Source organism: Dendrobates tinctorius, unplaced genomic scaffold (genome assembly GCF_039654945.1).
Source record: "Dendrobates tinctorius isolate UK_male_01 unplaced genomic scaffold, ASM3965494v1 ptg000074l, whole genome shotgun sequence".
NCBI lineage: Eukaryota > Metazoa > Chordata > Amphibia > Anura > Dendrobatidae > Dendrobates > Dendrobates tinctorius.
This window is the reverse complement of record NW_027361742.1, coordinates 18859611-18871947: the sequence shown is the minus strand read 5'-3', so window position 1 is coordinate 18871947 and position 12337 is coordinate 18859611. Positions and strand designations below refer to the sequence as shown.

The 12337-nt window shown below is 40.4% G+C and overlaps 1 protein-coding gene across 3 annotated transcripts in view; it reads right to left on the bottom strand.

The window, feature by feature from the left end:
• Nucleotides 1-12337, bottom strand: part of COLGALT2 (collagen beta(1-O)galactosyltransferase 2) — a 412958-nt gene that overhangs the window by 231731 nt on the left and 168890 nt on the right. For 2 of the 3 annotated variants that reach the window (XM_073582910.1, XM_073582912.1), the window contains exons 3-4: nucleotides 8644-8761; nucleotides 7599-7733 (exon numbers count right to left, since the gene is read on the bottom strand). In XM_073582910.1, the coding sequence (XP_073439011.1) occupies nucleotides 7599-7733; nucleotides 8644-8761 (253 nt within the window). The remainder of the gene's footprint in view (nucleotides 1-7598; nucleotides 7734-8643; nucleotides 8762-12337) is intronic. The other variant, XM_073582911.1, reaches the window with a different exon arrangement.

Sequence of the window (12337 nt, the reverse complement as noted above, 5' to 3'; positions counted from 1 at the left end):
TTGATGCTGGTCATTAAAGTTGGGCAATCCAGCTTGTCACATTTGCAGAAAATGTTGAAAATTCTTCCTTTTTTATGAACTAATTTTCCAGAAATATTACACTGCATTGCCAAGATGGTAGTAAAAGAGACATGAAACATTAAGGTCTCATATTTCAAAGAAATCAAACACTAGAGTTGAAATAGAGAAATATTTTCAAGCCTTAAAGAACAAAATCCCAAATAATGTAGACCAGGCCTGCACCATATACAGCCCACAGGCTACATGCAGCCTCCCAAAGGATTTCTGGTGGCCTGGTTCCCTTCTTGTATTTAATTGTATTTGTGTCTTTCAGATGACAAGGATGCAACAGTCATAGCGGGGAACGGTAAGCGATCCAGGTAGAGGCCAAAGATTGAATCTATGGACTATTATTCTAGATGGGAAAGGGGTGGTACTGTGAGGGCACATTATAAGTTAGTAAGAGGAGGATTGTGCAAGGTGGCATAATTAAAATATTTTTATTAATGGGGCGTTATAATGGAATTTTTATTTTTAAGGGTACCATGCTGGGATGTGCTGCAAAAGAAGACAAAAATCTGCAGAGATGAGCAATAGGCATGAAATCTCATCAAGGCATCTGTACCATGTAAGAGGGTGGTGTTGTTATGGACAGTAAGAGACACGCTGCCACTTTAAGAGACAGCATCCCCTTGGTTGGTGTTTTGGAACGTTCTGCTTCCTCCCCTGCAAAGACTGTATGTGTTGTTCTGCCAGCACTTGAGAGGGGAGGGGCTGTTTCCTGTGTGAGTGTTCTGAGCTGCAGATGCTGCAGGAAGCTGGCGTGCCTGGATCTGTGAAAAGAAGACGCACAGCCAGATACTGACTGAACTTATGAGATTGTGTAAACTCTTCTGGGGATAACCAAAGGTGGCTGTCCTGTGATATTGTGAGAGGCCACGAAGAAATACAAGAAAGGAATTTCCGTTTTCCAGGAGCAACTCCAGTACCCTCAAGCAAGTAGAAGACCACGTTTCACAGAGCTTCCAGAAAGACATGCGCACCATCTTATAGGACTGCAGGGGCCCCCACTGAACTGAGACTCCAACGTTACTGTGAGATTTAACCATGTTTTGTGCACATGCTAGGGCTTAGGATAGGCTGCAATAGACAGAACACGGCAGCTGTGTGGCTGGTGTAGTAGAGGCCAGTTAGGCTATAGTTAAAGTGGCATCATACTGCGTTTATTGTGTTGCTTTGCCTGTTGAAAGTATATTGATCTGTTATAGTTGGTGCTCCGTGCTATTTTACCGTCCAGCTACGGAATATCACTCTTGTAAATTGTCTTTTGTCACTGCATACCCCTGTTTACACGTTCCTATCACTGGATTCCTTGCCTGTCAATAAATTAACCCTTTGTTGTTTGGACCTCATCTTGTGTACTGTAGTCTCCCTGCACGGTGGTGGCTTCCCCGGCCATCACTTCAAGTATATGGTGATAAAAGGGATGGGAACAGCTTCAAATAAAGAAGATGATAAGGATCCTGGCTGGATGCAGATGTTTATTTGTGATACTGATTACATATGATTAGTTCTGTGGTTCCTGTATGGTCCATAGTCTGATGATGATAACAAAAACTTCCAACATCTCCTTACCATTTTTAACCCCTTTCTGCCATTAGACATAATATCCCGTCCATGTGCCCTGGGACTTAATTCCCAAGGACGGGATAGCACGTCTAATGCGATCAGCGGCGCCCACGTGGTGAGCACCGCTGATCGCGGCCGGGTGTCAGCTGATTATCACAGCTGACACCCGGCACAATGTGTCAGGGGCGGTCAAGGACCGCCCCCGACACGTTAACCCCTTGTACACCGCGATCAAACACGATCGTGGTGTACCGGGAGTTAAAGGGAAGCATCGGCAGGGAGGGGGCTCCCTCCGTGCTTCCCTGAGCCCCCCACGGCAGCGCAATGTGCAGCGCTGCTGCGGGGGACTCCTTCCCTACAGGCCCCCGGATCCAAGATGGTGACTGGGGCCTTCGGGGGCCTGTAGGGAGCTGACTTCCTCACTGCCTGCAAAGCGCAGGCATGAGGAAGTCTGCAGAACTGCCTGTGACAGATTGCTGATCTGTCACAGTGATCTGTGATGTGACAGATCAGCGATCTGTCACAGGACAGTGATGTCCCACCTGGGACTGTGTAAAAATAATTTTAAAAAAATCGCTAAATAAATTAGTAAAAAAAAAAAAAATATTCCCCAATAAATTCATTTTTTGAAAAAAAAAAAAATAATAATAATAAAAGTACACATATTTGGTATCGCCGCGTCCGTAGGGACCCGCCCTATAAAACTGTTCCATTAGTTAACCCCTTTAGCGAACCCCTTAAAAAATAAAAATAAAAAACGAAGAAAAAAATAATGATTTATTATCATACCACCGAACAAAAAGTGCAATAACGCGCGATCAAAAAAACGCATATAAATATCCATGGTACCGCTGAAAACGTCATCTTGTCCCGCAAAAAATGAGCAGTCATCCAGCATCATCCGCAAAAAAATAAAAAAGTTATAGCTCGCAGAATAAAGCGATGCAAAAATAATTATTTTTTATATAAAATTGTTTTCATTGCAAAAAAACGACAAAACATAAAAAAAGACCTAAATGAGGTATCGCTGTAACCGTACCGACCCGAAGAATAAAACCGCTTTATCAATTTTACCGCACGTGGAACGGTGTAAACGCACCCCCCCAAAAGAAATTCATGAAATGCTGGTTTTTGTTCATTCTGCGTCCCAAAAATCGGAATAAAAAGCGATCAAAAAGTGTCACGTGCCCAAAACTGGTACCAATAAAAACGTCAACTCGTCCCGCAAAGAATAAGACCTCACATGACTCGGTGGGTCAAAATACGGAAAAATTATAGCTCTCAATATGTGATGATGCAAAAACTATTTTTACAATAAAAAGCGTCTTTTAGCGTGCGACAGCTGCCAAACATAAAAACCGCCATAAATAGTAAATCAAACCCCCCGTTATCACCCCCTTAGTTAGGGAAAAATAATAAAATAAAAAAAAAATGTATTTATTTCCATTTTCCCATTAGGGTTAGGGCTAGGGCTAGGACTCAGATTAGGGTTAGAGGTGTGTTGGGGTTAGGGTTGGAGTTATAATTGGGGGGTTTACACTGCTTGGGCACATCAGGTGCTCTCCAAATGCAACATGGCGTCTGATATCAATTCCAGCCAATTCTGCGTTGAAAAAAGTCAAATCGTGCTCCTTCCATTCCAAGCTCTGCCATGCGCCCAAACAGTGTTTTACCCCCACATATAGGGTATCAGCATACTCAGGACAAATTCCAAAACAACTTTTGGGGTCCAATTTCTCCTGTTACCCTTAGGAAAATAAAAAATTTGGGGCAAAAATATCATTTTTGTGGAAAAAAATGATTTTTTTATTTTCATGCCCAGGCGTTATAAACTTCTGTGAAGCACTTGGGGGTTCAAAGTGCTCACCACACATCTAGATAAGTTCCGTGGGGGGTCTAGTTTCCAAAATGGGGTCACTTGTGGGGAGTTTCAATAGTTTAGGTACATCAGGGGCTCTCCAAACGCACATGACACCCGCAGACCAATCCATCAAAGTCTGCATTCCAAAACGTCACTACTTCCCTTCCGAGCACCGACATGTGCCCATACAGTAGTTTTCTCCCACATATGAGGTATCAGCGTACTCAGGACAAATTGGACAACAACTTTTGGGGTCCAATTTCTCCTTGTACCCTTGGGAAAATGAAAAAATTGGAGACTAATTGATCATGTTTGTGGAAAAAATACGATTTTTTTATTTTCATGCCTGGGCATTATAAACTTCTGTGAAGCCCTTGGGGGTTCAAAGTGCTCACCACACATCTAGATAAGTTCCTTAGGGGGTCTAGTTTCCAAAATGGGGTCACTTGTGGGGGGTTTCCACTGTTTTGGTACATCAGGGGCTCTCCAAAAGTAACATGACACCCGCAGACCATTCCATCAAAGTCTGCATTCCAAAACGTCACTACTTCCCTTCTGAGCCCCGACGTGTGCCCATACAGTAGTTTTCTCCCACATATGAGGTATCAGCGTACTCAGGATAAATTGGACAACAACTTTTGGGGTCCAATTTCTCCTTGTACCCTTGGGAAATGAAAAAATTGGTGACTAAAAGATCATGTTTGTGGAAAAAATACGATTTTTTTATTTTCATGCCCGGGCGTTATAAACTTCTGTGAAGCACTGGGGGGTTCAAAGTGCTCACCACCATCTAGATAAGTTACTTGGGGGGTCTAGTTTCCAAAATGGTGTAATTTGTCGGGGTTTCCACTGTTTTGGTACATCAGGGGTTTTCCAATCGCGACATGGTGTCCGATCTCAATTCCAGCCAAAAACGTCAAATGGCGCTGCTTCCCTTCCGAGCTCTGCCATGCACCCAAATAGTCATTTACACCCACATATGGGGTATCAGCGTACTCAGGACAAATTGCATAATAACTTTTATGGTCCTGTTACCCTTGGAAAAATAAAATTTAGGGGTGAAAACATCATTTTTGTGGAAAAAATATGATTTTTTAATTGTACCGCTGTACATTATAAACTTCTGTGAAGCCCTTGTGAGTTCAAAGTTCTCACCACATATCTAGATAAGTTCCTTGGGGGGTCTAGTTTCCAAAATGGGGTCACTTGTGGGGGTTTCCACTGTTTAGGTACATCAGGGGCTCTCCAAACGCGACATGGCGTCCGATCTGAATTCCAGCCAATTTTGCATTGTAAAAGTCAAACGGCGCTCCTTCCCTTCTGAGCTCTGCCATGCGCTGAAACAGTGGTTCCCCCCATATATCAGGTATCAGCGTACTCAGGACAAATTGCACAATAACTTTTGCTGTCCAATTTCTCCTGTTACCCTTGGTAAAATAAAAAAAATTGTACCTGAAGTATTTTTTTAGTGAAAAAAAGTTAAATGTTCATGTTTTTTTAAATATTCAAAAAATTCCTGTGACGCACCTAAAGGGTTAATAAACTTCTTGAATGTGGTTTTGAGCACCTTAAGGGGTGCAGTTTTTAGAATGGTGTCACTTTTGGGTATTTTCTATCATATAGACCCCTCAAAGTGGCTTCAAATGTGATGTGGTCCGTAAAAATAAAATGGTGTTGCAAAAATGAGAAATCGCTGGTCAATTTTTAACCCTTATAACTTCCTAACAAAAAAAAACTTTGGTTCCAAAATTGTGCTGATGTAAAGTAAACATGTGGGAAATGTTACTTATCAAGTTTTTTGTGTGCCATATCTCTGTGATTTAAGGGCATAAAAACTCAAAGTTGGAAAATTGCGAAATTTTCAAAATTTTCGCCAAATTTCCGTTTTTTTCACAAATAAACGCAAGTTATTTGAATGAAATTTTACCAATAACATGAAGTACAATATGTCACAAGAAAACAATGTCAGAATCACCAGGATCCATGGAAGCGTTTCAGAGTTATTACCTCATAAAAGGACAGTGGTCAGAATTGTAAAAATTGGCCTGGTCATTAACATGCAAACCATCCTTGGGGTTTAAGGGGTTAAGGACATTACTGGGAGATGCAGGTTCGTGTGACACAAGTATAAAAAGGGTGACCTGAAATTGCAATTGAATGTTATACTAAGTTTGGTTTTCTATTCATGTACTGATTGTGGTTTTGTTCCTGTATTAATGTACCGACGGTGGTTGTGATGCTGCATTCCTTTACCAACAGTGTTTCAGGTGCTGCATTCATGTACTTAAAGTGGTTCTGGTGATGTATTCATGCACTGATTGTGGTTCTTGTGCTGGATTCATGTACCAACTGTGGTTCTGGTGCTGAATTCATGCACTAACATTTGTTGAGGTGCTGCATTTAAGTACCAACTGTGGTTTTGGTGTTGGATTGATGTACCAACAGTGGTTCTGGTGCCAGACTCATGTCCAACAGTGGTTCTGATCTTATACACATGTAGCAATCCACAACTGGTCTGAAGGATATCTTAATCCTCAGAACTCTTCAAAACTTGGGAGTTTTGACTTTACGATTTTAGTTTCTTGTTCTGCTTCAAAAATTAAGTGTTAATGTGTTCACACAATTATTGAAACAGAAACTCTTCAAATCCTCCTTAAGAATTCAAGGATTCTCAAAACTTGGTTAAGCTGATGTATTCATGTACAGATGGTGGATCTAGTGATGCATTCAAGCAAGTATGCCTAAATATTTTTATGGCCCTTGGCAAGTTTTATCATGATAATGTGGCTCTTGGACCAAAAAATGTTGTGCACCTCTGATATAGGCTGTTCACATTAGGTTATAGCCTGATGATAGTCAGATATGCCAAGAATTATTTTTCCTTCATCTACCTTGTATTGATTTTAATCCTACCTCTAATATCTTACAAAGTTTGACTTCTTCAAGAGTATAGTGACACAGAGCATATTTTTTGCTGAAATGTGTGCAATAGGGTGACCGCAAAAAATCGATGTCGGAATTTTGTCTGTCTGGACCCCACAAAACGATTCCCCTTTCCAGATATTGAGATAGCCAAAATTTGAGCTCGATCAAACGACGTTAACCCGTGCCGCTCGTCGCTCAAAGTTTGAAAAAATCCAAATTGAGGTATTTTAAGATTTAGGTATTTTGCATAGTCTGTTAGACTATAAAGAATGTGACAACAACATTGCAGAAATAGCCCTGACCAAATTTTCAAACCATTTGTGGTATTTGAATGCAGAGTTGGTGGGATTATCGTTTTTTGATCAGACCATTACAGACAATGAAAAGTTGTTAATGGCTAATAAATTGCTCAGTAGCACAGATGAACCATCAGAGCACGCTAGGGTTGTAAATCCAAAAGTTAGGAAAGAAAAATTAAAAGAGGTAGGAAGTAACCGACTTTATCGACCTTCTGACAAAAGATGAAGAACAAAAGCAATATGTCCTGCAAGTTGTAAGCAAATGCCGAGCATTATATTCTGACGTTTCAAAAACTACTTTAACAAAAGCTCTAGAATAGATTAGATAACTATGTAAAATTATCAACTCATGTAGGTTAGCGTGCTCTGATGGTTCATCTGTGCTACTGAGCAATTTATTAGCCATTAACAACTTTTCATTGTCTGTAATGGTGGGATCAAAAAACGATAATCCCACCAACTCTGCATTCAAATACCACAAATGGTTCGAAAATTTGGTCAGGGCTATTTCTGCAATGTTGTTGTCACATTCTTTATAGTCTAACACACTATGCAAAATACCTAAATCTTAAAATACCTCAATTTGGATTTTTTCAAACTTTGAGCGACGAGCGGCATGGGTTAACGTCGTTTGATCGAGCTCAAATTTTGGCTCTCTCAATATCTGGAAAGGGGAATCGTTTTGTGGGGTCCAGACGAACAAGATTCTGACATTTTTTCCCCCCCATATGAGATCCGGTCACCCTAGTGTGCAACTATCCTATTTATCTTAATGGGGTTTTCAAAATGCCGATTTCTACAGTCCACTGCCCACCACATGGAATATAGAGATATTGCCAATTACTGCATATTTTTTCTATATCTGTTATATCTGTAATACTCACCTGTGGTGTCATTCCACACCAGAAATTTGAGTAAAGTGTTCGAGACTCTAGCATTGGGGCCACAATGGTTTTGTTTTCTTCAATCAGATGATTTAAGGTTTGTGGATTGGTAATAAAGTTGTCTACATCTATGTACTGGAAGGAAAAATATATAAAGATGCATTATATTTATGACAATGAAAACACACTGCTGCATACAGCTTCACACACCTCCTCTGACAGGTAGTATCACCCTGTCTCCAGCGTACCACACTTAAATTATCTCTAAACCCTAAGACCAGTATATGTGCCTCCAGATCTGCTCTCCTGTGCAGGGCTACTCACAAAATTCACCATTTTGACATGTTCTCCTCATACCTGTTTGCTAGACCTGGAGCTAATGCGCCAAGCTGGCAGACAGCTGCGAGCCACAATTCATGGGACCACGAGCTACATGTGTCTCCCGAGCTACAGGTTGGGGACCCCTGATCTACACTATCAACTGAGCATAAAGAAATGATGTATTTCAAATTTATATGAATTATTACAGAATGTTAAATGGAAGCTATAATCAGAAAATGTTGCTTGTGTGTTACATGTATTTAAAAAAATACTTCAATAAAATCCTGGTCCATATATTGTTTTTAGGAATATAAACATTATAGACAGGCTCTACCACTTGGGGTCCAAATAAATAAGTGTCTCCCACTTTTGTAAACCTAGTCATTAATTTACATGGTAAACTATTACATGGTGAACTATCAATGGGGCAATTCCTTTACATTTTTGCATGCAAGTGTACTCATCATTCAGTGCACTGACTTAACAAACTTAGAAATGTACAGAAAACTTTCACTAAAATGACAGTACATAGATATACAGTAGCACCCGAAAAAATAACAATTGTCTCTTATGGTAGAAATACAATATAACAATAGCATATTTAACTTTTCACAGATAACGATAAATGAAAAAATTGCATTGTGCTAAATACTTCAGCCATCAACAGGAAGTTGATCCTCTGAATAGTATATTTATGAAAATAAAAGGTAATTATTCTACTTACAAAGATAAAATCAGACCATTTTTCTCTAGCAGTGCGCAGTGCTGCCTGACGAAGCTTCATCACATGGGCAAATCTGGAGGCCGGCCAGTGTTTAGGTCCAAATTCATCAGTGTAGGATCTAAAAACAGAGATAATGACCTATAAAATCAGATATTTATTTTCCAACTGTTCCATAACTTTATTTTGACTAATTGAATAATTGGTGCTAAATGACGGGCATCGTTACATTTTTCTAAGAAGGTTTAAAACGGTTTTCTTGTAAAAAAAAATGCTTATTTTGTTAGAAACAGAAAAAAAACACATTTGTCTTATCAATCCCACTTAGCATTGGTTCACTAGTCCTCATGCTTACCTGCCTATTTCTGAACTTCCCCTCAGCTAATCACGAGCCATCACATGGTTAGAAGACACATTAGGCCTGTGTGTAGCTGCAGCAGTCAGGAGGTTAGCCTGCATGTGATGGGCTTCAGTGCAGAGACCAATGATCTACTAAACAGCCTCAGAGCCTAAGAGGTGGGGGATCATTAACGTGAGTAGGATTTTATTTTTTTTTAATATTCTAAGCTGTTTTCAGAAAATGTTATCATACTCAGACTTAAAACAAACTCGACATCAGCAAATCGCCTATTAACCTAATCCCATGCCCCTACTGGCAACTGCATAATAATTACAATGTGTTCATCGCTAAACTATACACTCATGATTCTGCAATAGTAAATTTAAAAGTTGCCTCCTTTTGTACAAAACAGTTGTCGTCAGGGAGGTATGGAATCCTGGCTAAGTCACCGTTGAAAACATGCCCATTCCCTGTGATGGCAGCACGGTGGCGCAGTGGTTAGCATTGTTGCTTTGCAATTCTGGGGTCCTGGGCTCAAATCCCACCAAGGACAACATCTACAAGGAGTTTGTATGTTCTACACATGCTTGGGTGGATATTTTGGTTTTCCTCCCATACTCCAAATACTGATGGGGAATTTAGATTGTGAGCCCCAATGGGGAAATTAATGATAATGTCTGTAAACGTTGTGGAATTAATGGCGCTATATAAGTGAGCTAAATAAAGAATAATAAATTGAACACTACAATCTTGTGACATCAGCACAGATGTCTTTGAAATTCAGTACAGGCACTTTCAGAGTCTGATTTCAGAACATCTTTGTCATGCACAGTGAACTGAGGGGTCTTAGCCCCACCAAGCTCACTGTACATGACAGTGGAGGTCTGAGCCTGGACCCTGCAAGTGTCTGTGCTGGAACTCAAAGATATCTGCTGAAGTCACAAGACTGGAGTGATCAATCAAAAGGAATGGCCATGGCTTCAAAGAATAACTTTGCCCCAATTACTCACGTTAAACGGCTGTACACACAGAGGCAACTTTTAATTTATAGCAAAACCACAAATGCGTAGTTTGGCTACATTAAGCATCATGTAATTGCCTGTAGGTGCATGGAGTTAGGTTAATAGGCAATTTTCTGATGTTGGGTTCCCTTTATGTCCAGGTTAAACGCTGCAGAAAGGAATGTAAGCCTGATGCCAGCCCATTTCTATGGATAACGTCAACAGGACTTTTGCTTTGCAGGATCATTGTTACCAAGGAAGGGAGGGAGGAGCAACCCTAAAGTTTTGTATGTGGAGTACTTCTCCCTGACTTCAGATATCAGGGACAAAAAGGACAAGCATTATGGATGTCAATGTGCTAAACTATATGGCCGCTGTGATTCAATTTGCCCCTGTAAACAGACAAGCATCTTAGGCAGAACGCCTATTAAACATTAGCTTATTTTCAATAATCTGCTGCAGAATGGCCTTCATGTGGAGGTTTATCAAAGAAATGTTGCAAATTTATCAGAGTTTGTCCTACACTTCGCATCTCGACTTTTCCAACGTCTGAAGAGTCACAAAGGTGCCCAGTATATATCCCTGACATTTTGAGTTAAAGTGAAGCAAGATGGAGGAATATCAGCAACTAAGAATTTTAATAAGCAGACAAAAAGTAGAAGAGAATGAGCAGCTTTCATTGCAATCACTAATACTCGATAGAACCCACAAGAATTTCTCCATATGCTGAGTAGTTTAAAAATGTGCAAAAAATGTGCAAGCCATATCCAACTACAAGCTAGCATTGATGACCGCACCATGTGAAGCTGTAAAATAGTGACAGCTACTGGTCCCAGTCGCCCCTTAACCTTCATGTTCTGCTCTCATAATTGTAGAGGTTCTCTCAATGGAAGAGGGGGGATAACAATTATACAAAAAGTGATAGTCATATTATATAGAGACATTACAAACTGAGTGATCTATTACAAGTGTTTATTTCTGTTAATGTTGATGACTATGGCTTACAGCCAATGAAAACCTAAAAATCATTATCTCAGTAAGTTAGAATAATTAACAAAAAACACCTGCACAGGCTTCCTAAGCGTTTAGAAAGGTCCCTTAGTCTGTTTCAGTAGGCTCCACAATCATGGGGAAGACTGCTGACTTGACAGATGTCCAGAAGGCAGTCATTGACACTCTCCACAAGGAGGGTAAGCCACAAAAGGTCATTGCTAAAGAAGCTGGCTGTTCAGAGTGCTGTATCCAAGCATATTAATGGAAAGTTGAGTGGAAGGAAAAAGTGTGGTAGAAAAAGGTGTACAAGCAACCGCGATAAACGCAGCTCTGAAAGGACTGTTAAGAGGACGCTGGTAGCACGAGTCTCCATTCAGCAGTAATACTTATTTTCTCTTGCACATTTGTTATTATGGGCCTTATTGTGGAATTATAATGATAATTATTCCATTTGAAACCTTGCAGTGTTATTATGCATGGGAGTTATGGTAGCTATTGTATTACATCTCTTGGGGCCGCATCAGAATAATATTTAGTGTCATGTTTACCGTGTTTTGAGCAAAATATTTTGATTACTATATACTATCTTGGCTTTATTATATGTAATTTTTAAGCCATTGTTTATATTTTGTACAACCAGCGTCCTTTATACGGCATTTTGCTTTTTTACTTAGATGTTTTTTATTGCATTATTGAATAAAAACTGTGATTTTATATTATGGGATCTCTTCATTTTTTCCATGTAGCTGAACTTGGGAAACTTGTGTTGTAAAGCAGCGGTTATCTGCCAGGCCCGTAGCTGTCCAAAAACATGGACCAAAAACTAAAAGAGTTGCAGGACAGCTTGGCCAGACGGTCAACTTAGCACAACGAGCAAGGCCAGAAAATGTATACCATAGTAGGAAGAGTGCAGTGTGGCACTTCTTTGTCCAAAATCCTGCTGATGAGGCAAAGGTTACCTGTAAGAAGTGCGGAAGGACCTTTAGCCGAGGTAAACAACTCAGCAATTTGAATATCAGTTGCATGCTTAGACATTTAATTAACATGCACTTGCAAGCATGGACGGACTACAAAACCTCAGGTACCACATGTGCATCTGCTGCGACTGAAAGTAGCCAGCAACGCTCCATCACTTCCCCCACTGTAAGACCACCGCCACCGTTAAGCACACCACCAGCACTAAATGTGGAGGTGTCTTCGCAAGGCCAAAGCACTCAGGGAATTACAATGGTTTTGCCATACAACACTGAATCTATGTCATCACCACCAATACCATCACCAACCCCCTCTCACTCCGTCCGGTCCACCGCTACTTCCCTCTTATGCAGCTCTCTAGTCCAGCTCACCCTACCAGACACTCTGA